The sequence below is a fragment of the Diachasmimorpha longicaudata genome, chromosome 4 (genome assembly GCF_034640455.1).
Source record: "Diachasmimorpha longicaudata isolate KC_UGA_2023 chromosome 4, iyDiaLong2, whole genome shotgun sequence".
NCBI classification, from domain to species: domain Eukaryota; kingdom Metazoa; phylum Arthropoda; class Insecta; order Hymenoptera; family Braconidae; genus Diachasmimorpha; species Diachasmimorpha longicaudata.
The window spans coordinates 7,456,350-7,483,351 of NC_087228.1; the positions used below are offsets into that span (position 1 = coordinate 7,456,350).

Genomic DNA, 27,002 nt, shown 5'->3' on the forward strand with positions numbered 1-27,002 from the left:
GATAACTTGAGTTTATGGGGGTAATAACTAGCATTAATTCACCTGGAGATGTGATGTAGCTGAGACTCTCTGGAGATCCGAGGAAATCACCCACATCCACACAATTTGTCGAAGATTTCCCACTCGTATTTGAAAAATCACGAGCTCCTTTTTCCTGAGACTCCACTGAGTAAATATAATTGATTATTAGAGATGGAGCTGAAGTTAAATAACAGGTCTCATCTACTATACCAATGTTTGAATAGAAATAGATTTCTCTTGATTGAATTGATGAAAAATAATTCAAAAGTTCGAATTCCACATTTCATTTTTGAAACAAACAATTTTTTGTTGATTTCTTTTCTCATCCATTTATGTTTCAACTCTCGAGAATAATAATTATAATTATAAGCCTAATTTTATTATTCGATAAATCTCATCGATATAATTTTTTTTTTAATTCTGGAATTCATCGTATTATTCTCTATTTTATCGTATATTTAATTCAACGATTTCGATCCTCATTTCTCTTTCACATTTCTCTCAAAGCGATTTTCCTAGTATTTTTTGCGGTGACATATTTTTTATAAAAATCCCCATCTTGTTTTCCAATATTTTAAATTACTTAATGAATACTCTTTTTTTCTAAATAAACTGAAATACAAATGAATAATGGCTCGTTCTTTTATTGAAGATTTTCATCCCATAACAATTTAATAATAGAAAACTACTGGAATGTCCTCTTCACTCGGATATTTCACTCCCTTAAATTTTTCCTCTGTGAAATTTAACATTCTTCGTTAACATCTCACAATGTCTTCATTACAAACTTTAAAGAGGTCTTTTAAATTCAATGACGTGCATTTTGCGACATAATGGACAGTTACGAAGCGCCCAGTGGAATGAAAAAGTGATCTCTAAACCAACAGACATTTGATTTTCATCGTGGCCCAGTTTTTTCATCAATGGTAAGTACACGAGCAGTCACAGCGAATGGGCAGAAGCGTCACAACGTGCGGTAATTCATCTTGGTTACGGCACGATGAAACAACAGACTCTATCCAAGATTCATTTACACGATGGGCTGAGGGTCCTGGATACTCCTGGAATGACAGAAAATGTGAGAGACGTGTTAATAAAAATTCACTATTATTCTGAGAGGATTAGAATTTAGAGAGTAAAATTTCCGCTTCTCACAACCGGAAATGGAATCCGAGTCTCCCGAATATGTGCTGAGAACTCGTATCGATTAAACTACCGAAAATCACAGGAATTTGTTGTTAAATTGTCTTTATATACCGCCTAATTGCCGTTAATTATTAAATAATGAGAGAATTAGAATGTAGAGGTGAGAATCGAACCCACGTCTCCCAGGACGCAATGAATTGTTTTTTTTTTCTTTTGCAAGAGAAATTCAGTTCATGACTTCTCGCATTTATTAATGCACGCTTGAGGGTGAGTCCAGTAATGAGGCTGTAATGTATGCTTGAATTTCAACCCCCCACCACTGATAGCGATGGGGAAAATTCCATCGTGGACACATTTACGACAAACAAGATTAAACTTCGGTAAACGGTTCAAACGTGATTATGGTCGTGGATGATAATATGTTTATCACAGTGAGTGGGGTGAGGGGGCTAGGGAGGGTGGATGCAGTCGTTGGAGGTGAGAATTACGTATTCAGAAATTGCAATTTTGGGGGGTGAAACTGAGATTTCTCAAAGAAACTTTGTAAGGAATTCTATTTCTACGAGACTAGAATTTTTTTCAAAAAATTAATAAGACAAAAAAATGTTAAATCTTTTTTATAACAATGGCCGAATTGAGGAAACTTTGTTCTACTGAAAATTCTCGGTGATCACATTCACTCGTTCATTAAATGAAGTTTATTTAAAGAATAAGACCTACAAATTTCTAATTCTTATTTCAATTTGTAATTTTTCATTTTTTTTTCAATCCTGTGAAATAAAAAAGTAATGGAAAAATGAATTTCACATTTCCTCAACGTGTTCCTTCTTAGTCCGGTCCCTGTACTGAATTTTTCAGATGTTTAGACCGCAAAAGCCGCGAGATTAGCGGCATGTCGTCATTAGCTCTTCCATCCCACTCAATTATAACACGAGCACCGACCCGAGAACACATATAATTTCCGACTTACCCTCAGCTCTCCTTCATCTATTTCCATTTTGTCGTAAATTACATGAGTGACCTCACATCTACTGGCCACATCCTCCAGGACTGCGGCTCCCAAACTGCAAATCGTTAAGGAACAAAATCTCTTGAGGGTATTCGGACGTTGGGAATTTTTCTCTCCTGAGGAAGAGTCGTCTTGCAGATTTTTTTTTTCTAATTGGGGAGAATGGAAGGCCATTAAGACGTTTGAAGAACCCCGTGAATGAGCGTCAGGGCCTGGGGGACTTTAAATGGAGGGTGTCCGCCCGCAGGACATAACGAATGGAGGAGGGAAAACGTGGCTGCAATCAATGCATTTAAATATTTTTCTTCAAATAAATTTGATAAAAATGTTCAATATAAATTGAACCGATTCGTTACTGTTACAGAAATTTCTATCATTCGTTCATTACACAAATTGATTAAATTTACCAAGTCTTTGTTGATTGTTTATAAAATGAGAGAAGAGAAAAAGATAGAGGGGAAAAATATTGAAAATTCATATTTTGGAATATCTATACCAGAAAAGGATTTTCATGGGTCAAATTCCAAGAGATTTCCATTGATTTTTAAAATTAATTCTCGTCCGATTTTGCTAAACATTTTCGCAGGAAATATTCAACAGAACAAAGTGAAATTCCATTTCACAATTTTCGGACTTTTGTGTAACTTTTCAAATAAAAGAGGAAGAAAAAGAAAATGCTAATATCCAAAAATTCCCCTTGAGAAATGACTATGGCAACGTCTCCCGTTGAGTTCTCCCCGTTCGCGTCAATTTATCGATTCTTTATGATTAAAATTATCTTGATATCCTAAAGGATACGTTTTCAGAGTTCGCTCCAATATCCTCCTTCGTTTGGCAGGAACACTTTTGCTGATCCCAGCGCGTACTCTCCCTAACACTCCCCTCGACGCCTGTAAAATTTAAAATTTCATTCCCTCCAGTCACCCCCCGAAACTCAATCCAAGCTGACAAGATCGACTGAATTGATAACTAATCCGCGAAACTTTATTTTTCCCCAACAAACTTGGAGACGAATACAAGAAATATGAGGACAGTAAGTTGACGAAAGTGCGAAGTGAGTTGAATTTAATTATTGTTCTGAATAAATTGATGCCCGAGTTTCCAAAGTCATTGGCAAAACTTACCACTTCACCAGGGCGCTTCTCCGACAATGGTTTCGCATCTGGAGGAAGTCCTTTCGTGGGTTTCCGTCCCTCAATCCAATTCAAAGGTCTTCCATCGGCGGTAAATTCAATGTACTAAAAAACAAAAAGATAGAGGTGACAAGTTGGTGGAGATCGGTCTCCTCTATTCAGAAATGACGAGAGAGAAAACTCGAAGAAGAATTCCAGTGGTGGGCACCAAAAACTGGAACTTCCATATGCCGGAATTTCCCTCAAAAAAATTCTCCCATTTCTCTGCCCTTTCGTATACTTACGTCATCATTGAGAAAAGCGTAAAAAAAGGCTTCATCACTGCTCCGAGTGTCATTTTCTTTAAATTCTTCACAGTCCTCTGCGCTTTTCTTCTTTACGTCACCTATTATTCCAACATCAGGCTTAATCTCATTTACAGTCGTCCCTTCGTTGCCTCCGTCTTTCACTCCTTTTGCACAATAATTATCCAACTTCTTGGTTCTCTTGTTACCTGTCTTTTTAGTGTCGGGTTTATTGCTCAGTAATAAAGAGAAATCGATGGAATCAGAGCTTTTTTTGAAAAGTTGTCGCAGTTCATCAAGTGACGTTGCTGTTGCCCAATCCTTGTCATCTCTTATTCTGGTCACGCGTGGAAAACGTATACTTATGCCCTCGGCAGTATGTACCCCCTGATTCGTAAATTCCGCTCCGGTTATTTCCCACACCGGTTGTTTCTGGGCAAAATATACATTCATTGGATTGTGTATCGTTTCTGTTTCATATTCAGTGAGTCTGAAAACTCGGAGGGGGGAGTTAACGGAATTTTTTTAGAATTATCGAGTGAAATAATATTATTGAATAATATCAAAGAAAATGCTGAACTATTGAAGCACAGGTGCTTTAAAAGTGGAAAATGTTACAGAAAATTTGATATAGATTTTAACATTAATAGCGTTGAATTTATAGAGAAAGAAAAAAAAATTATGCTAATTTTTTTTTTCTAATGAAAATATTCTATAAAATGCTCTACATTTCTTGTAGAGAAATTCTACCTTAGGATCGCGGGCTATAAGATCTGGGACCATTGGTTTGTTGACAATTAACCAATTAGGAACCAAATCCTGGTCTTTTCCAATTTTAATCATATCCAGTTCGTCCTGCAATCGCGTTAGGGTGGCATCGTCGTGCCCGCCGTGGACTTTGGTCACTGTGACCCATTTATCCCGGGTTTTGTCGTGGCAACCCATGAGGAAAACCGACATCATTCCACCTTTGCTACCGGTACCATACCATGCACCAAGCACGACGAGATCTGCGCTATCAGCCATTGCTCCGTCGAACAAGTAATCCTTCTTTACCTTTAACCAGTGGCGCTTTCCGGGTTCGTAAGTGCTCTGATACCAACAATAGGAGGAATAATGTTGAGGATATGATCGTATCGACGTTATAATGATTGAGACAGCACTTGTCGTGATACAATGAAGTGAATGGGAGTCAAAAGCGTTTAGAAGTTGTTTAAATCTAAGTGGAAACATCAGAAGCAGATTTGGATGTGAAATCAAGTTGTGAATATCAATTATATTGGCAGTACGTTATTTTTTAACAGGTGTTCTTGCGTAGATCGATCGAACAACGTATTTGTTGAAGGAAAAACGGATCCGGATATCCTTAATTGAAATGCCAATTTAAATTATGAATATTCATTATGTTGACATTCCACAACTTGTTGCAAATTTTTCTTGGGAAATTCATTTCGATAGTTCATCTTTTGGAGGAAAAAGGAACTTATATGGACTTAATCCAAGTAATTCCTAAGATTAACATTAATCAGATGCGTAGAAACATTGGAAATCACTTTAAATGCGAAACGAAATTATGAATATTCATCATATTGACGATTCATTGACTACTCACATTCACGTCTTTCAGTACCAACCCCTCTAATCCCATCTTAAGAACCTTCGCTATCATCCCCGCCAAATCACGTGAGTCCTAAAAGTCATACACGTCATAAATTATCCACCATTGGGATTTCTCAGTAATAATTACTCACATTAACTTCTTCAACTTCCGAAAGTACCACGCGATTCGGAATGACCGTCATCCTCTTGTTCAGTATTTCGCGTCTTTCTCTCATCGTCCTGAAGAAGAGATCAATCAGAACGTTCGGGTCTAATTAATTAACTCTTCGACCTACTTCAAGTACAAATGAATGTCAACTTACTTGTTCATGAGTACCTCGCCATTGTAATACATGCAATCGAAGACGAAGATGCAGACTTTCGCATCTTTGAATTGAGCTTTCTGAAACAATCAATTTTTGAAAAATTATTCTGATCACTATAATTAATGATTATATTAATATTCATTGTTGATTATATCATATGAATGTCCTATTTATGAAAGCATAAGCACATAAATTAAGTTAATCACCTAAGATATGTGCTAGCTTCATGCGTAATGGTTAATCATTTTTCTTCATTGAAATTTAAGAAAATTTCTTCATTTTTCTTCTCCTCGAGGCGGGAAATTTAAATAGGATGTGCGAAGCGCGCATTCAACCTCTTGTTAATAGTTACTATAATATAGATAGTACATACACATGGCATATATGCTACGAATACATGTTTTGTGCTAAACCAGATTGAGGCTTAAAAAAAAATCCCTTAAAATAATATTGTTACGAACCTTGTGAACTCCTAGAGTTCCAAACGGCAATGGCTGCCCTGTCTTCATGTCAATTAGAAGTATTTCGCTATCTAAAATCAAATCATCCCCATCCGGAAACGCTTTTGGAATGTAATCCTGAAAATGGCTGACCTAAAAACACAATTTCAAAGTTGCAAAAAATTCATAGAATTATTACTCACTTATCGTCATTTGCTGGAAAAATTTTATTCGCGTGATATATTTAAGTAAATATTATTGTTTTTGGAAATTCCCCATGATACGCATCATGAATGTGTCTTGTGACCTTCAAAACATTTGACGTCTGTTGATAATGGAATCATCGAATAGAAGTAAATTACTCATATGGATGACGCGGTCTGTTTAAATCGTTCAATTACGCGACGAATCTCAGGAAGTGCGTCGAATGTACAATTTTCCACATCAAAATACTGCCGCGTTAATTGATCAAGATCGAAAAATAAGAATCAGTGAACGCAGTAAAGAAAACTTGAATTTAATTCATTGATTTTCCCTGGAGAGATTAATTATATTCAGTTATGGAATAAAATTACGGAATAATCGTTGGGACAAATTACTGAACAACTTATTTACCACACATTTTTCCATAAGTTTATTCTGAAACACAATTGTTCCGTTTTTTGGGATATGTTTTAATCAATTTTCCCCTGTAACTAAAAATTCTTGTAAAATTATTTACATTTAGTAACAATTGCATAAAAATTGTTGCAAAAATTATCCTTTACTTCGCATTTCATGTTGCACTTCACATAAAAATTCTCGTAATACATATCTGCTCCTCGATTATTTCATATTGTACAGCAATTATCGTTTAAACTTTGTTTGCCACGTGGTAATAGCGATAACGCACAAACTGCTCGATCATCGCACTAATTTCTCCCTTTATCGATGAAACTCGGGCCTTAGGTCAGATCTACGTTTAATCCGTGCATGCTGAAGCACGTAGACAGCAAATATCTTCAGGGATGACATCAGAAGATAGCGAATTGAGGAGATAGACCGAAGTGAAAGGCCAGCATTGCTGGTACTTTCGTCATCGGATGAATTACGATTCGGGGAAATAAAGTTGCAATATTTCGGGGGCACGATCTGATTCTAATCTCTATCGTGTGGTAAAAAAATTACGAACACGTTTCGACTGGAAATTCCAACGAAATTCAACGAAAAGTCACTTCAAAATAAAATTCAGAAGTTTTCCCCATTTCTTGAACCGAATCATGTAAATGTTCCTTTATGAATATTAATTATCTCGATAACGCATCAATAAACAAATATTTTTCTTACATAATTCAATCAATGAGGCTATTGATTGAAGGAAAAAGGCACTTGGATGCGATTAACTCAACCAGTTCATGTTATAAAATGAATTTTTCGATGGACCTTCTCATGCCTTACCTTGTGCGGCACCACAGGTTTGAGAGCTCGACTGAAATATTTGAACTCATGTCCTCGCTTGTGGATTTGGACCCTTTCACCATCATATTTAACCTCAGCCAGCATTCCATGGGGGCACTTTTTCATCGCCATCTCAACTGATGTGCAAGCTTCCGCCTGAAAACAATATTTAATTTTTTAAACGACAAGGGGTACCAAAATTTCCTCAAAAAAATCTAGCGAATTCTATTACACAATTTGGCTGCTCAATTACGTCTCTCGTTGCAGCTTCACATCCCTATATATTTTTTTCTTAATCATAACAAGAAAAATGATTTTACATAACCGATATCTCAAAAACAGAACTCCTTCATTTTTGTTTATTTGCAAAAGAGAAATTAAAGTTGTTGGTAGATGAATTGAGATAACACCTACCAGCATGGGTAGAACTGGTGTCATCAAAGACAAAACAATTTTCCCTTTCAAGGACGAGGAAGAGGCACCAGAAGTGCTTGCTTCAGCGTCCGGATCCTTTCGGGTGAAACGCAGCACCACTGCCTCTAAATTATTAGATACCTGATAGGCCCGATAGGCATTAGCGTCAATGGCTTTGAGACTGAAAAAGTAAATAAACGTGCTTAAATTCAAATGTACCTAAAACAGGAAAAAACACTCTCAAACTAACTAAAGTAAAAAGGACTTTCCCATGTGATATTTTTTATAAAAACCAAGTACTAAACAGTAGCTGACGTTTTATTTAAACCTCCCTTAAGTACTAAGTACATCACTACTTAATACCTGCGGCAACCGTCTCAACCAAGTCGATTAATACTTGCTAATTAGACACTAAGTACTTTGATCCTTTGTACTTAGATACAAGGTAGGGACAAAGCAGTTTAGTCTCTGTACTTTGACGATGACTTACAGTATCAATCTACTTAGAACTCAATGCTTAGACACATCTACATAGATAGAGATTATGCAATTTCTTACTCTGTACTTGGATCTAAGTTAAGTACTAAGCAAATGTCTTATCAAAAAAACCATTCAAATGTTGGGAATCATGATCCTCTTACATGTGCTTTGGCCCGCAATTTATCCGCAAATCATGTTTAATCAGTCGTATTATCGTCTTAAGATCGTTGGCAGTACATCTGAAAATCATAGAATATTGTTCATATAATCATTTTCGCAAGCAGCTTGATGTCCTTCTCCTTCAGGACTTTCTTACCTGTCAATCATAGACAAGAAATGCGACACTTGATCTTCTTCCCTCGTCATCTTCGCCAGCTGCTCCAAAAATTGATTGACCTGAGAAAAAAACGAAGAAAATTTGCAAAACGTTCCAACAAAAAATTACATAACGAAAAATGAACAATAGCAAATCCATTCATATCCTTTTATCTACTTCCGTTTAATATATACTTCCGTTTTTACCGGAAACACACGTGGACATTGCGATTTATATAATAGAGGCGGAATTCCCCAGTTGGAGCGCTTTCCTCTCTAATCAGAAATCCTTCTAGTCTTTCGTGAGTATTACAAACACAGTGGGAGCTTTTTCCCGCGGGAACAGCTCTCGACCACCGACTTAAGAGAGAGGGAGACAGACTTTCAGAGACAATTTCCTATCTCTTAAATGCTAAAGTGTTGTATTGACCTTCATCGTTCGAGTCATCAGGTACACGCTCGATCCCCTAATCCGCCTATTAAATTGCCCGGACTTGTCTTTTTCTTTCGACCCACGTAGCCATCAGCTTCGGAAAACTTCATCTTTCAGTAGTTACATCCGAGGATTCTCCTTTATCTTTACGGCAAGTGCAGGATGAAGAACTTGCATGAATTTTAAATAAAAAAATGCGAGGAAATAGAGAGAAATAATTGGGGAAATTTTCAATTTTCAATTTTTCAAATTGAAGTTTCATTTTGATTTTCACCATTCCCTTAATTAAATTTGATTAAATTAATTAACTTTAAAATGTTCTAAATTTTCTAAATTTTTCAATTGTAAGATCGAGTGAATGGAGCTCATTACCATTTACCCCACTTAATAAATATTAATTTCTAAAAATATCTGGTAAACAACCGAAAGCTTTAAGCACAATTTCATTCAATTGAAATGTCAGAAAAAAATATAAAACCTCTTGCAATGTGAGAAGACTCTTTGTGCCTCGCTGGATAGCTGTACTGCTCTCAAAAAATGTTGATATTGTATCAGCGACGTCCCCTTGCTCCAGATCCTCCAGCATCTGTTCCTCATCCTGACGCAGGATGCGAGCAAAAAGTTTGATGAGCTGTTTACTCTGGAGATTGTAAATACGTCTACCTGCCATCGGCAACAGCATCTTGCACCAGAGCACAATATCTCCTTTGAAGCCACCTTTATTAACATATAATTATCAGTTGTAATTATGTCTGAATTAATTACTTCTTCATCCCCTAGACATTCTTTATTCTGCAGTTTTCATTAGTTTGATTCCAGAAATTTTTCGTCTCATGTAATCTTATTTATTAAATGCATAAGAGCTCCTCGCAGCTAGTGAATGACCGCAAGGAGCTGATGGACGAGGTGGTTGTGCATAATCAGCTAGAGGGGGTCTGGACCCCAGGTTACGCTGGCATCCTCGACAATACTAAAGCCAACGAGATGGCTACGAAGAGTTGTCTAAGGGACGCACCTAACGGGGAGGCCTGGGGGCGTAAAAGCTGACTGAGGAGCTGATGGGGCTGGGCAGAGTGGAGCTCCACTCGCTAGTGGGACTCATGGCTGGTCATTGGCCTCTGGCCTCTTATCTGGCGAAAATAGGCAGAGGGAACGACCCCACATGCCCGAAATACGAAGTCACAGTAGAGGATCCGTACCACCTAAGCACTAGATTCAGTGACCTGGACTTTATCCTGGACTTTAGGGGATGTCTTCGGGACCACTTGCATTAATGATACATACATATGTGTTGACAGGCCCATATTTATGGAGTAGATGGTTGCCAATGGCACTTACTCACATCTGTGGAAAGCGCTATTTCACTAAAAGCCTAAATCCTATATAAATATTATTGTCATATATAATATGTTATATGTATTATAATAATATAATATATTATATATTTTATGTAATATACATGTTTTTCTTCGAAGTTTCCTTTCTAAACAATTGTAACTGTTCAATGTAATTGTTCAATTTACATATATCAAATTTACAATTATTCGTTATTTAATTCGTAATTGTGGTATATGTTTGTAATTTTTTTACTGGAAGGTAAATTTGCAGTAAAAAATCGCGGAATGTTCTCGTAAATTTAATTGTGCAAGACACATTCCAGCGAATACACAAAGTGCGAAAGGTCGTGCTTGGTATATCGTCGCGGAAAGTTACGAAGAAGATAAATCGAAAAATGCGATGATAATAACGCACTGGTGGGTTATATACAATAAACTAGATCAGTGAATATTTGTCATCCCCCAGTGATGATATTTTTCTACTAACTCATGGTCAGGATTTGTGGGGTATAGCTTGCTATTCATCGTGTGGAAGTGCAGGAGATGATAACCTAGGGAGTGTTTACGGTTCCGAGTCAATTGGTGAGTTGACTTGATAATTTTGATTCTGATCTTATCGTTGCATTTGCCGTTTTATCGAGTGCAGTTGGAGAGGATTTTGTTGTCATATGAATTTATTTATTCTTAGAAAAACAAAATTGTAATTTATTCTAAAACATTTTCTATGCGGTTTTTCAAAATCATTTTTTAAAATTAACTTTAAAAAATAATTTTATTGGAACTTGGTATATCAAAAACCTACTGAAACAGAATGTTTTTTAAAGATAATTGTTTATTAAGATTTCTTCTTACATCAACATTAACTGCCATAACCTTCAACAACCCAAGCTGTACCGATCGGGTCACTAACATTCACCCCGTTTACACGCCCCTATCTCCCTCAGACAATTGTTTATAAGTCACTCATTGATGCGGATTAGAATGCAATTGTTAATCCGTCGAATTAATAATTGAAAGGCAAGTAAAAAATAAGTATTAATGGAAATGACATATTGCAAACACGTGGATGGAAACTGAATTGATTATTAATCAGCGGTCAAAGTTTACGGATTATGAGGTTGTTCCATTCATATTAATCACAAATGTTTCCATGGAAGTTTTTTCAATTTTTTCCGTCATAAATTCATCATTATTTAACAGAATACCTATGAGCTTCCATTACTAATTAATGCAAATGAAGTGCCAATTAATTGACTTTTGTTGAACAAATAAAAAACAGGTTGGGTTTTTTCCTTAAAATTTTTTATATTTTATCATTCAATTTTTTTATTTATTTTTCATTTCTCGTTCTATTGGCTATTTAATATTTTATTAATTAGAAAATGAGGGTTTTAACTTTCAAAATTGAGAAAACATTGAAGCACTAGACCGATCGATTGAATTTTTCCAGGAATATAAAATTAGTCGATCAAAATCCCGATTGGAAAAACAAAAACCCGAGTATATTTTTCCCGAGAAGTATTTTCTTGTGTACTGGCTCGAGAGGAAAATTTATTACCGAGTGGAAAAAAACACTTCTTTCTCAGTGACTTCCATCGCAATGTAAACAATGTTGCACTATTATCGCATTATTTTTTTTTCACGAATAATCATTTCTTTTCTGTCAGCTCTTCCTGTCGGCTGCTTTTCGCTCGGTTCAGCGAGTCGATGAAACGATCAATCGGCTCTGAAATATGACGAGAAAAGCGGTGATACTGCAAAATGATTATTAATGCAGTAGATTTGCAATGAGAGTTTCGATGTTTGAACAATGACTCATTGAAAAATATTAGAATTTATTTATTAATTAATTTAGTTATGTACGGATTGATTGATTGACTGATAAATTTATTTACTCATTTATTTAATATCCATTTATGTATATTAAAACAATGAAATATCTGAAAAATTATCATGAACAATTTTGTTTCTTTTTCATTGCCCTTGAAAATTCTTATCACCTCCCCAAAAATACCAAATAATCACCACGTGCTCCATCCTCTGATAGCCCAACACCAAAGAAAAAGAAATTTCCAAATTTAACTGATGACACTGTCCGTCGCATTCGCTATCAACCTTTAAAGAATGCTATAACATTTTTTACATAACTCACGAGATATGCGCCAAGAATCAGGGACAATGCGCTGCGTAATTCTCAAAAGACAAATGTTGGGGGACAAGGGAGGCGGATAGACTTGTGTACATAGTGCAAGCCCCGATGGCCACCACAGTGATAAGAAACGAAGTTTCTCGTGTGTGCGTTGTAAGTCGTTTCGCAGTCCACGATAATTCAACAGACTGCGTGGCATCCGCGATTTACCCCCCCAATCTCCCCCTCCCACCCTCTCACCCCCCCTGGGTATTTATTTCCACCGACGATTGTGTAATATATATCGAAAAACGTTTTACGATGCACATGTCACACCACTCGATGCATTTTAGATCCTTCTGATAGAGCGAGATTCATTTTTTTTATTTCAGTCGATTTATTGAAGCTTTTCGCATTCTAACAATTTATATATATATATTTATTTAACGAGCGTAAATTTGTGTGATTTATTTACATTATCGGATGTTGTCTTAGTCTATCGTATTTGTATGGTTTACGTAATTAAATTTCTTCCCTTTTTAAATATTCATTTTACATTTTAGTAAGGACTGATGTAATTTGTCGCTGTTAATTGAGTCAGAGCTAATGAATACGGTCTTGCCGCGTCCTTGAGGAGGGTGGGAATAATTAGTGATTCTAGTTGTACTTGTGAGGCAGATATGCAAGGTCTCGAGCAGGTGCTAGGGCTTTGTCAAGGGTACCATGGGAAGTGGTCAAAATTAACGAAAATTCAACGAAATTCAATAGCTCGTAGATATCAACTGCGCAAAAAAATTCGCAGATGTGCGGGGACCGGAAGTACGTCAAAGAGAGATGTAATAATGTGAAAGATTGTAATTTAACAATAAAAAATACTCAATATTTTAAACTAAAATGATGTACATAACATGTAAACTGAGGAAAGTGTTAAATAGCCCAACTCTAGGAACAAAGTTTTATGTAAAAAAAAAATATATCCTGCAAAATGTATTTAATGAAATGAAGAAGCTTTTTGCAGTAGTAAAAATTCTAATTCACGGAATTCGACGAGCGATAAAAAATTGAGTGAATCATGCAGCTTCCGCATTCTAATCAGAACTTGACGAAATCGGTGCCGAATATCGTATTATATGGAAATATTTCCGTGCTTCTCCGCACATATCTAAACTTGATGGTACGTAGGTCGTTGACTCCCAAGTCAAGGTTTAATGCCCACGAAGACAAACTACGATTTATTTTTCTATTCTGTTGTGTATCTGAGGGATTCAGCGTGCGCTGATAGCTTCATTGAGATGCATTCGACTGCGGTCGTCAGTAATAAATAATGAAATCCATCCGCCGAGCAGTTCACATTTTACTTAACTATTTTCCGAATTTATGTTAAATAATTCGATCATAAAAAGTGAATTGAATCGAAATCCCACTGCATTTGTATAAATTTTTGACCGCAAATCTCAGTTTTTTTTTAAGATATTTTTGTAATCAAAAGGAGAGACAAATAGAGATTTTTTTTTTGTTGTGAATAGTTTTTGAAAAATTTATGTCGGGAAACTGCTACGAAATATGTTGTTAATAAAATTTAATTCTCCTCATTTTTTTCTGTGTTTTCATTGGATATTTGAACAAACGCGCAGTAGAACTGCGTAATTCCTCATCGGAATCAGCCGAAAATAGAATTTCCATTGAATAGAAAATCTTTCAGATTTATCAAATCTCGTGGTCTCCAATTTTTTAAGCTTTCTGTTGAACATAATAAATTAAATACGAATAATTTATTTCAGATTCGTTTGAAGAATTTTCTCAACGATCGACGTTTCGCCAGAGTATTTCCTACATTTGCTTTACATAATTCCCCTGAAAAATTTAATTGGAATAAATATCTGTCAAAATAAATTAAAACTTATTGGATTCCCATTTCCGCACCTTTTCATAATTTTTTAAACCCAAAAAAGACAAATAAATCAACTCAAAAATACAAAAATTTGTCTGACAAATATGTATTTCCTTCAATAAGAATTTGAAAAAAATATGATCTTATGGGTAAATAAAACCTAAAAGCTCCAAAAATTTCAAACTAATGATTTAAATTTTCGGTTAAATTTTGTACTCCCGTTACGACCAATAATCATCCCAGCGTTATTTGACAAATGATTTGTCTCAGTTTCCCTTCGAGAATTATTTTCATCTCTTCTCCCCTCATCGCAACAAAAATAGTGGGAAGCTGCCCTGACGGAGGTGTCTACGTGTTCCAAGTAACAAACATTCAAAAAAATAATAGTGACGACCAATCTCATTGAGTTTGATCCGACCTTACGCAATCACGCGAGATATTCTAATCGGAAGTTTTTTTTTCCCCGAAAATCCGCAAGTCCTCGTGTCTGAATTTCAACGATCTCCACTTTTTTCATTATCGGCGGTCGAGACATTTGGCATTGCATCATGCGAGCGGATGTTAAGAAAGTGGTGATAAATTTTTTTAGTGGCCTGATCCAACATGTTTCACATCGTCTGGCCAATGAAGAGCCCAACGGGTGCTTGAAGGTCAATTATCATATGGTGTAGCTAGTCGATGTGCAAAACCATGTGCCTTTCTACGAATTATTGCACTGACTACAACGTTTTTGATAGTGTAAAAAAATCATAAATTAAATATATAGCATACAATATACATACAAATACAAATACATCTTGTATATAATAATTGTATATTATAATTATTTCTATTCATTGTTATTATGCACAATAAATATGTTACTATACCATAAAATTAATCTGAAGCTCGATACGCAAAATCATCATGTAAAGTTTCTAATTTTTGTAATTCATAATTCAATGAATGGCGACATCGTAGGACAATCCCAGATTTTGTAAAAATATAAAAGAATAAATATGAATTTATTTTTAATTAAAAAGAAAAAAAATCTAATGTCTCTCGCAAAAGGTACGTAATATTCATCAACCCCTCTTTGAAGAAAATAATAAAATCTAGTGAACTCGCATAAAGTTACAATATATTTAATTATTTAAAATGGTTGGAATTGCATTAGTCTTGTATTATGTTAAATCTTCCTGTCACCTCGACGGTCAATTTCACACTGAACTTCCCTTGATGCCCTTCGGACATCACCCTGGGACTCACGTCCACTCCCACTCAGAAATGGCGATACTTTTAAGGGAGGGAATTCTGGGTCTTCTCCAATAACCCCTCCGCATGGCAAATCCACCCCCGGGAAGACGAACTCGGGGGTTTCCCCCACGTGTCAGCCAGATCCGCAGCCCAAGGTCAACCGCATAAAACCCTCCCTGGGTGAATTGTTTTATTGCGCATATTTTTAATAAAATACGTGCTAAGCTCTAAATTCCTGACTTCACGACTTAATACCAAGTGGACGATTTTCTTTTCCCTGTAATAATGAATGCAGCAACCAACCACTGTTGCATCACCTAATGAATGAACAATCGAGTGGGAGGGATGACTATGGAAAATAGTGGTGAAGCAACAGATGGTGGTGGGAATGTTGGTGCCAAGCTGGCTGAACAATGTATTACACACAAGGGGCTCGTCGCACTCGACTGAGACCGATGGATTTCGACGGGTTTTGTGGTGGGAGGTGGGGATACCCAGCTTATAAGTCAACGCGATTCGAGTTGATGAGCCAATACTCGTTAAACAGTTAATATAGTGGAACTTGCAAATTAAATACTGTGAATTGTTTTCGCAGATTGACGTGTTGCATCGAGATTAATTGCAAAGTGCATTGGAATATTTTCGTGGCGATGATTTTGTGGTGAATTTTTAAATAAGTTTTTTCTCACTAATTTTCTCAAGGGCTGGACTGGAATTCATTTTTTTGAGGGAGTGACCGAGGGATTTTGACAGATTATATTTATTTGAGGGACGAATATCAATTAGGGGAGGACATTTATCACATCAAGTTGGAACGAAAGGTGAGCCAATTTATTTTTCGTTGATATTTAAATATTCAAATGAAGTAAAAATAATTAGGAACTGAAAGACATCAAATTGCTCCGAAAAAAGAATTTAATCGTGACTTACCCCCATCCGCCCCCTTCGTGAACATTTTCCTGACGACAGCTGTTTTATCGGTGTAAGCGGGGACATTTGCGATGTCTGCGCAAATCCTGCGGAATTCGCGAAAAGAATTATCGGGACTCGAAGGGGATGGTTTTTCATTTGAAGTGGATTGAGGGGTTGGAGGTTTTTTAATCGGAGTTTTCTTTGGGATTTTGTTCGGGGGCTGCACTTCAGCCGGACTTCCATGACGCTTCCCCTTGAATGGAGCTGGAATCACGGAAAATATTGCGGGTCAAATAAATATTGTTGATAATATCATCATGCAAATGACAAAAACAATTTTTTTTCATCCAAGCTCTTGAAATATTTTTTTTCCTCTTAGGAACCAGAAAAAAAAGCTTTATAATGAACCGAATCTGTTGTACTATCTGACGAGAAAATAGCATTTTTAATTCATTTATTTATGCATAAAACAATAAAATATTGATTACCATTGTCCTCGAACTCCTGTAGTTTCTCAACAATCACTTTCTGATCATCGTCACCGAGCTCATCCCACCCGCTGATATCCTCCGCGGGGGCTTCAATTCTCTTCGTGGTTGCCCGCTGTTTCGCGAATATATCGAAGATGCAATCGACATGGTGCCAGGCCTTCATTTTCCCATCGCCAAAGGGATTAGCCATGAGTTTAGCGATTCTAACAGTGTCTTTATCAATCGGGCACTTGCATTTTTTGCACTTCGCACGTCCCGTTTTCGCCCGTTCGACAGCGAACGGCTTTTCCACCTCTGCATTATCATCCGACATTATATTTCATGCCTGAAAGTTGATGTATTCTACGTAAAATAATAATATCTAATATAAAATGACTTAACATAATATGTTATAACATAATATCATATAACATAACATAATATGATATATCATGAAATAATAATAAAATAATTTTTGCTCGCGCAAAAAATTGCTGAGCGGAAGGCACGAGGGCAAGAGGCCCAGAGTATCCTTCCAGTCAGTGTGACTGACCGAAGGCTACACTACGGTCCTGCATGATATCCCTCAGCCTCCGGGCAAATGTCGGTCCCATGGCATCGCAGGGAATGGGAATTAAATGGAAAGGCCCGAAAGGAGGGTGCACATGTCGATATAAAAATATATTACCGTATAATATGATATAATAGAATCGAATTTAATATGGAAATAGAAACCGCGAATGACCGCGATGGCCCAAACCTTCGATGAAGGTCACATTGAGGTCATGAACTCAAAATAAAAGTAATAACTCAAGCGGTCACTCTTCCACGGTGATAATCTATCGGAAGATGGGCCCGTATCTCCATTAGTGTGATTATTACGGGTAATTACAACTCCTTATTATCGCGCACAGCCATTCAGCCGGTTTGTAAATTCTTGGAAAGCGATAAACCTTCAGCATAAACACGAGATTCGTCGAGACCAATGACAACTACAACCAATCGACAATCGTTGAACTGTGAACCTCTTCATTATTGGATAATATTCAGAAATTATACTCCTTCATTCCATGTGCGTCAATCACCGTACAAACGTCTTGCGGAATCGCGGGCTATCGAGGTAATTTAAGGATGCACTGAGAAAAAAATATAATTTTGCCAATTAAATACTCTTCTGACAAGAATTTTAAGGGGATTATCAAGTGGAAATTTCGGACAGTTGTTTGTCCAAAACAAAAATGATTGGCAAAATTATATTTTTCTGTCAGTGTGTGTGGACTGTAACATAAAATTAATATTACTCAAATCGTCTTACTCACAATTTTGAAATTTTTAATTACCGATAAATCATTCAATTTTCTTGAATATTATTGAGTATTAACAATTCTCATCATCTCAAGTCCCTTTTTGAAACGAGAATTCAACGCAACTTGGCCTGGAATTGCATGAAAAAACCGCGAAAATTGGAAATGTCATTTATATTATTTCATAATGTTATGATTATTAGCTAAAATTAACCGGGAAATCTACACAAATTGGGGAATCCTCAGGTTTCTGTTCCTCAAGAATGTTGAACTCCATGAAACTCCACCCGTAGGGCCCGAATGCAACGGGAGATTCGGGTGTCTGATCACATACGGAATGCACCACTTGAGCAAGGAGTACGGTCGAGCATTGACCCCCCGTCCTTACTCCTTCAGGTTTACAGTCTCCTTTGAGGTTTTTTCGATACCCCAAATGGCTGATATTCAAATAAATGAATTCAAATAATTAAATTATCCATTAAATTTTTAATTGTTCGCTTCATTTCACGAATATTTCATTTCCTTTTGAATAATTCTCGCACCGAAGTAAATGCAATTGTTTTAATTGGATTTGGAGGCCCAACAATTATTCTACTCACTCTAAATAAATAAATAAATAGATAAATAAATAAATAAATAATCCATGTGAATGTTGAAGCATAAGGAAAATTATTGCTTATTTTGCAATATCTTCAAGATTCGAATGAATATCGAATAAAATTTGCTTCAAATGAAGCTTTTCCGGTTCGATAAATTTAAATTTTGATGTATATTCATGGACTACCGACGGATGTCATGAGTTTCTAGTATTACACAAAGTGTTTTGTTGCATTTAGCGATCGGTTGCTATGTGTAGGTTGTAGCCCATCCGTAAATCTGATAAAGGGACTGTGCTCAGAAGCTTCAAGCGGTGGACTAACTCCTCTGACCAAGTTTTTTCTCCCTTACGTTGAGCTCGACATTGAAGTTTCTTTAAATATCCTTTTAATACCCCATATCTCCCGCAAATTCCAGAATAAAATTTATTCAATTCCATCGTTTTTTGAATGTAGATTCCATTCCACTGAATTCATCAACAGTCATTAAATAATAATTCATCCATTAATTAATAGTAGTACAATAATGAAGGAAATTTTTAATTATAAAATATAGATTGGTCTTTCAATTAGATAAATTTTAACCAAAATTTTTGTCTTTCTTCAGATCTCTCGGCTTTTGTTCAAAAATAATTTGCATTCCTCGAATAATTTGCACCACCTCCATGAAATAATTCAACTAAAAAATTATTAAAAAATGGCAAGAGCCGATGTAAAATAGAAAAAAAAACATTTCTAAGAGCAAGGGACTTAAACTTAATTGAATTGAATTAAATATTTAGTTAAAAAATGGAAAAATAATTTGGAATGGGAAATTCGGAGCTCAATGAAAGCGAATTGGAACCTGAATGAATGAATGAGATGAGAATGAGTGTAGGTGGTCAGAATGGAAGACCTCTCCTGCGCGCTGGCTACAGGTGGCTGGAGAGGGGTGAAATGCGTTGGAACAGGGGATATAACCCAGGGCATCACTCGTCCTGGCTCTTCATTTCTCGAACACCCATCATCTTACCCAGAAAGGACCTCGTCGCGTCCATTTCTATCGCTGCTAGCGCGATTCTTCCATGTAATAACCGCGAGTTTTCGGGTGTTTCGTTTGTTCACATTTACCAACCGTGAACAACAATTTTCCACCGACGTTGTGCATTGTTCTCTGGATATCAGGAGCCCGATAACTATTTCAAGGTAGGACCTTCGTGTGCACAAATATTCGGAACTATTTTATAGACCAGTGAACACGGTTCGTCTCGGCATTATTTTTTTCAATTTTTTCGGGAGAAAATTTGGAGATTTTTAATGGAAAAATATTTGCGGTTTTGTCAGAAATATTTTGGTTTTAACTGGAAGGGTTGAGGGGATGAGCCTCACGATTAATTATTAGATGGGTCAGGGAGATAGGTATGATAAATAATGATTAAATAAATAATTTGGAATTTGATTTGTCAAAGAAAAATTGAATTTCAGTGAAAGACCAGTTTTTTTTTTGAAAGATGAATATTTAATATTTTATTACCCTGATTTTTTATTTAACTAATAATCGGCGTGTAAATTTTTGCAAAATTTTATAGAATATATCCGCTGAAATTTCCTTTTCTTTTAGATTTTCTTTGAATCGTATTTTTTTTTAATGAGTTTTTTTAATGAATTATAAAAAACTATACGCATAACTATATTATTATAATTATTATTTATAACTGATTGGGGTTTCATGGACGATCTGGAACAGTTTTACACGTAATTATTTCCTATTTCCATATTTCGTAATAATAAAAAAAAACTTCAGAAGGCACGAAATGCGGAAAAATAAGGGAAAATTCTTCGTGTTACGGAATTAATCGCATGTATTTGCTCTTGTGGTGAACCATCAGAATTTTTTGCTTTGCCTCTACGAGAAAAAAAATGCTAAAAAGAGGAAATACATTTTCAAGTAATTAAAATTTTATTTACACATGAAATCTTTTCTTAGTGATGATTTTTCATTCATAAATAGTCGATACTATATGTAATTTCTTTTATAGAACTGAATAACTTGGGTGATGAGGTTTTTATTATTTAATTGTTAAAAATTACAGCGATAGTATTTTTGTTCATAATTATATATTTTTATAATAATTCATTAAGGTTGGAGACGAAAAAAAAATTCGCAGGAACACTTGATAACTTTCGGAGAAATGGATCATTTCCAATGAATTCCTTTTGTGAAAACAATATTCCTTTGTTGTTCATGTTTCCTATCTTCGTATAATCGTATGGGATTTCCTCACATCGAGTGCGTGGGTTGCATTAAATTACGGATACGTAACGATTATTTCCCGTTCCATCACTTCATCGTTTCACAAAAATTAATCCCGACATATATAATGATTTCATTGATAATTAAAAGCATTCAAGGATGCAAAACAATTTTTTTTTTGTTAAAATAATATAATTCATATTTTTTAATATTTTTTATTGCTCTTGCTTTTATTATTTATTGTCATACTTCTTTCCTTTCTTTTGTGTCCAAATGGAGACAATGTGATCAACATTCCAATTATCAATTTCTCTCAAATAATTATAAAGAACCAAATGACTTCTTCATTTTAAAATTTCATATTCCCTGGTTTGGTTTTTTTATTTTTATTGAAAAGTTCGTTTTGTATTTTGTTGTTCACTTGTTTCGATCAACTTTCCGATTTCCTATCTTCTCCTAATTATTAAAAATACATAACTAAAGAACTTGTTCCCCCAAAAAAACAAATTCTCAAAAGACCCAAATTTTTCAGCAAATTTCATCCGGACGAATAAAAATCACATATTTCCATAAATATTCACTCATTTCCGCACTGTAATGAATGATAATCTTTGTGGTCCTACGATCGCGTGCGTAATATAACTGCCAAAGTATTCAAAACAATTATGACTAGGGGGATAAATAAATCCAGACTACGTGACCGACAAGTTTGATCCCAATAACGTTCTTAATCCTCCCAAAAATAGCTGGAAAAAAGAAGCATAGACGGTGTTTCCCAAAATACATGAAAAAAAATTCGCTTAAGATTCATTTTGCCCATTAATTTTTCTATTAAGAGGAATTGACCATCACACTGACTAGTTCCCCCCTCTCCCCCTCGATCCCTTCGGCACAACCACCAATTTTCATTCTTCGCCCCCTCAATATGGATTAGAAGATAATCTCCTGCGGATCAGGGGAGATACATGAATTTGGATATGAGGACGTCATGGGCTTGTCAATTGTTTATTGTTTTATTTTATCCAAATATTTTTTGATTCATGAATTTATTAATTCATTTTTTGGTTTATGAACACCTGCAAACTCATTATTCGTCGGCAAAAAAAAAATAATTCCTGATTTTTAGAGGAACTTGTTCAATTAAAGAAAATTCTCTGGACAAATTTCTGCCAAATTTGTTAGCCCCCATTTGTTTTGTAATTCTGAACTGTAAATTACCTAGAAAACCATGAAATGTAATTGAAAGGATCACTGGATAGCCTCCATTACTTTGATCCGAAGGGCGACATCACCGACAGTCAGCCGGCGATTCGCCAACACTGGCCGAGTCCCGGCCGACTGTTGGCCGTCCCTCATCTGCTACCCGGGTAGCCAGCCATTTTTTTTATCCTCGGGGTATTTTTCTTCCAGAGGTCATGAAGCAGAAAATTATGAAGAGAAAGGGGACGAGTTATACTTCAAGATTTTGGATCCTTGCCCTTATCTCATTCACGACGATACACAACGTTTGGACTGCACCACAGCAACTATCAGCGATGTACTACGCCGATAATGCCGTGGAAGACAATGACAATCTCGTTAGTAGAATAAATCATAAATTTTTAATTAAAAAATGATTAATTACATGGTGTAATACTTCATTATATGAATTTTCCTATTCGTTTTCTCACAATTCGTTGTGGAATTGATATCAACTCAATGTTGGCGGCATGTTGAGCCAGTGTTAACCGAAGGTAGCTTTAATGCTACCGTAAAAACAAATGAAAAAAAAAGACTTTCCCTTAGCATCCAGTGATCGTGGGGTTGAAATATTTTTTTGTAAGAAAAAAAATTCAATTATTGCAATTGTTTTATCAACAGCTGTTGCTGCAGAGGCTAAAACAAGTTGCCGCCTTGAAACACGAGATTCTAGAGGAAGAACGCGAGCTGACGGAGGCAGAACTGGAAGTGCAGGCGATTATCGAGGCAAAAATGAGAAATCAGAGGATCGTCCAGCCCATCGTAAGAGAGTCCTCCAACGAGGAGGCAGAGATGTTGCCTATTCCCAGTGCGGTTGTGCATCATGCACCACTGGGAAATACGGGAAAACGGACTACCTGTGAGTATATTAATTATTCCACCACTTTCCTCCTTTTTTGGATGAATTACATGAATTAATCAATCATTGAGCCCCATCTGCTCAAATGCCGGGAATTCTCGGAGTTGATAAATGCCCATTGAGGTTCTCCGGAGGGCCTGACGATGAATCTAATGATCTAATGATGATGGATCGTAGTGAAGAAAATATTTGGGACAAAAACATTTTTCATTTTTTTTGTTCCCAATTATTTCTCAGAGAAAATTAAATATCCAAAACACACTTCTAAAGGCGCTGCATTCGCGGGGCATTCAGGTTATCATGAGCGGACGTACAATAGGGTAGGGATAAATAGGAGTGGCAGGCAACTAGCAGGAAATAATAAAATACACTGAGCTCGATAAAGTTACAATATATTTAATTATTTAAAATGGTTGGAATTATATTAGTGTTCTATTATGTTAAATCTTCTTGTCACCTCGACTAAACTGAATTTCCCTTGATGCCCTTCGAAAATAAATATTAACAAATTGTTCATGAAGGACCTCCATTCGCGAATTGTTTATACCGTCATGAGGTGGTTGAAAAAATTTTTTGCTGCAGGACATATTAAATTGAAGATATACAAAAAAGGTCACAAAGGACCTCAATTCGCATCCGACAGCGAAAATGGCGAGTTCTATGTCCCATATGAATCTCGATAAGTCCAAATAAAAATGCAATAACACCAACTGCCGAACGATCATTTGAAATAACAAAACGACGTTTGATTAGATCTTGAGGACATGAGCACCGCGTCTCATTGATTTCAATGATCGAGAAAATGAGGAGCTCGAGAGTAATTGAACCACTTGACTCCATACGGTCATTCGAATAAACGAGAATGGCGTAAGGTCTCTTTACTAGCGCCATTTGATTGTTCAATATTGCAATACCATGTGCCAGGATCTAACGCAATCGCGTGATGACAATTATGGTAATCGATTCTATATTACATTGTTAACAGTCGGCGCCAGTCACTGGTGGACTCGATTGAATAAGAACTCGATGGTGAAATCTAAACTGAATCGTTCAGTTATTTTCTAAAATGAATTCTTTTTTTCTAATTAATTTTAGATAGATTAATTTTTTTAATTAGCGCATGGAGAGCTCCACGAATGATTTTGCAGAAAAAATATAATTATATGAGTTGAAATAGGATCTGAAAGGCCTTTTTATATTTTTGGATCTTTAAAAAATAAAAAAATATTTAAACCATCAGAGAAAATGGAAGATGGACGATCAATAGCGTAAAACGTCGGCCCAATTGTCTGATAAAAATTGGATTTTGTGGCCTTGATCTCAATCGATAATTGTGATATTTTTCCATTGCAGACATGACCCTGTGTCATTTTAAGATCTGCAACATGGGACGCAAACGGCAATCATGAACCACCACAAACCGATGATTCTAAATTCTTACTGGAGCTTTCAAGCTGTCACCACCTCCAAGCAATTTTATGTTCCATTCGTCGCTAATGAAAATTTAATCTTCGAATTTCTTCTCCGTTACTTCTTTATTTTTGTACTGAAATAGTGTTGGTTAAATAGTTGGGAGTGCGTGAAACGAGGCATGTTCACCTAGAGAGAAATGTCATTTTGGAAATTAAATATTCTTCTGACAAGAATTTCACGGGGATTTTCCAATGGAAATTTCGGGCATTTGTGAGTGGAAAACAAATATGATTGGAAAAGTTATATTTTTCTCTCAGTGCTCACTTTTACTATTTAACAGTATCTCGTTTTATCTAGTTTATCCTTTTACATGCAAGAAAATTTTGTATAAAAAATTTAGGGAATTTTGGAGATAATTCTAGTGAACTTTCTATTTGTTCTTGGCTAATTCTCTTTAATAAATCAGTAATTAAATGAGAGAGGTTAACGTATAATTTATATAAATTTATATAATGTATTTTGCAAAAGTTTTTCAGCTAAAAATTTGGAGACTCCTATTTTCTAATGTTTTTTCTCAATTCCGTTGACTGAAGGAAGTCGATAAGTTCGATACCCGACACGTCAACGGAACCATTAAATAAATTGCAATAAAAATGATTTTTAATAGAAAAAATTGAAAAATTAAGAAAGTAATACAAAAATCTGAAATTGTAACTTCTAATTCTGACTTTTTCTATGAAATGATTTCTACTGAATATTTCGTACTTAAAAACGCACAATAAAATCGCAGCCGAAAACCAATAGAATTTTCAAAACCAATCGGGAAGAATTTCCTACCATTTCGGCGAATTTTTAACAGAATTTTTTGCGCGTGTTATCGAACGCAAAATTAATCGACCCAATAATAAAGCAACTGTATTCACCGGATGTTTCTCATCGATAAATGGCCCATCGATTCATCGAAATTTGAAGTATTTATTTCATCAATAGAAATATATCATAAGGAAGGGTGCGAGGTACGAGAGAAATGATTATGGAATAATCTCCAGTGTAGTAAATAATAAAAAAAGTACTTCATTCAAAAAATAATCAATTGAAAAATTAAATTATCAAAGGGCATTATCCTCAAATGTGTGATAAAAAATCGTATCGACGAGTGATAAAACGAGTGGCCTGTACCCTTCGCTAATTTATTTATAATATTTTTCATCCTTAGTTTAACGTTAGATGTACAAATTCATTAGTTTAATTTTCTATTATTTATTCAATAATTACACCTAGAAAAGCCAAATGCATTGATTTTTTTTGTTTAAAACGTGCCAACGATTATCCAAAGAAAATTAATCAACCGCGGGTGTAATTAATCAATTTATTGTACCTGAAAATATTCCTCATCGGCGCTATCCCCAGGAGAGCGTCAATCCTACCATAAAATTCATTATAAAAAAGACTAATTATTGATATGAATTGACATATGTATAACGCATGTACCACGTACTCCTGCAGATGAATGCATCAATAAATTATGTATTCGAAATATTTTTCTTCCTTCTTTACCTCAGCACAACATTTAGCGATTATTTCATTTTATTGATAATCAATCCATTCATGGAGATGACGAATTATAACAATTCGAATACTCAGAATGTACATCTTGTCGTAATTGCAAACCACTGATAAAGAATTACGTCACGACTATTCGTTATCAAATAACCTTGATGGAATTACGAAATAGTGTCAAAGGGGATATTGCGCCTTAATTTTTTTTTTCGATTTAAATTGTCATTCAGTGTGACCGGATGCCGGCATAATTAATGAGTTCAATGATGATTCGATTACTATTTCAACTTCATTGACACGTTTTCCAATTTGCCCTGGGACTAGAGTTAGCGCTCTCTAGAGCTTGAGAGATGAAAATAGTGGTGAATTTACCGACTGATGGTAAAGACGATTACTTGATTATCAGTAGACAGTATTTTTTAAGGAACGGTATAAGTTAGGAATATACCATGTGACATAACCTCTCATTAGAATATCATTTTTGAAATTTTGAAAATTGAAAAACATTGGGACTTACGGTTGTTGTCGTTTATCTCCTTCAACACACAATCACTATTTCTTCACGATCAGTTCGATTGCGCAAATTCCGGTGGGTAAATGGCGACAGAGGACGGGAATTCGTGCGCACGTTGCGCGATACGTCAAGTTGGGAATGAACTTGGGGGAGTGAAAATGTTGAAGAGAAAGGGGTCCTAGGAGTAAACAAATTTTAGGGCCTAGGGAGATTGTTTGAGAGTTTTTTACTTGGATGAAAAGAAGTAGAGGGATTCGGGTGATTTATTTATTT

The 27,002-nt window shown here is 35.6% G+C and overlaps 2 protein-coding genes across 3 annotated transcripts; one reads left to right on the top strand and one right to left on the bottom strand.

The window, feature by feature from the left end:
* Positions 1-556: 556 nt before the first annotated feature.
* On the bottom strand, positions 557-27,002 carry Dnalig3 (DNA ligase 3). Its single transcript, XM_064119628.1, has 18 exons — positions 26,733-27,002; positions 17,030-17,357; positions 16,560-16,805; positions 9,516-9,754; positions 8,606-8,685; positions 8,451-8,528; positions 7,810-7,990; positions 7,396-7,551; positions 5,980-6,111; positions 5,516-5,595; positions 5,345-5,432; positions 5,206-5,283; positions 4,344-4,685; positions 3,594-4,025; positions 3,301-3,414; positions 2,975-3,066; positions 2,138-2,231; positions 557-1,082 (listed from the first exon to the last, which is right to left on the bottom strand). Exons 2-18 carry the CDS (start codon positions 17,343-17,345, stop codon positions 942-944), a joined length of 2,889 nt encoding a protein of 962 aa, XP_063975698.1. The 5' UTR covers positions 17,346-17,357; positions 26,733-27,002; the 3' UTR covers positions 557-941.
* LOC135161761 (uncharacterized) lies at positions 16,141-26,192 on the top strand. Of its 2 annotated transcripts, none has more exons than XM_064119629.1 (4): positions 16,141-16,450; positions 22,555-22,721; positions 23,005-23,242; positions 24,596-26,192. In XM_064119629.1, exons 2-4 carry the CDS (start codon positions 22,560-22,562, stop codon positions 24,649-24,651), a joined length of 456 nt encoding a protein of 151 aa, XP_063975699.1. In that variant the 5' UTR covers positions 16,141-16,450; positions 22,555-22,559; the 3' UTR covers positions 24,652-26,192. The 2 variants fall into 2 exon arrangements, with proteins under 2 accessions (XP_063975699.1, XP_063975700.1); XM_064119630.1 differs by lacking the exon at positions 16,141-16,450 and adding an exon at positions 19,771-20,096.

Bases quoted from the DNA above. Each gene is read 5' to 3' on its own strand.
- Dnalig3 (XM_064119628.1), bottom strand. From the start codon at position 17,345: ATGTCGGATGATAATGCAGAGGTGGAAAAGCCGTTCGCTGTCGAACGG. The intron at 16,806-17,029 runs GTAATCAATATT...CCGTGATTCCAG, and splicing joins ACAGGAGTTCGAGGACAATG to CTCCATTCAAGGGGAAGCGT. The intron at 1,083-2,137 runs GTAAGTCGGAAA...CTGTCATTCCAG, and splicing joins TAGATGAAGGAGAGCTGAGG to GAGTATCCAGGACCCTCAGC.
- LOC135161761 (XM_064119629.1), top strand. From the start codon at position 22,560: ATGAAGCAGAAAATTATGAAGAGAAAGGGGACGAGTTATACTTCAAGA. The intron at 22,722-23,004 runs GTTAGTAGAATA...TTTTATCAACAG, and splicing joins TGGAAGACAATGACAATCTC to CTGTTGCTGCAGAGGCTAAA. The intron at 23,243-24,595 runs GTGAGTATATTA...TTTCCATTGCAG, and splicing joins TACGGGAAAACGGACTACCT to ACATGACCCTGTGTCATTTT.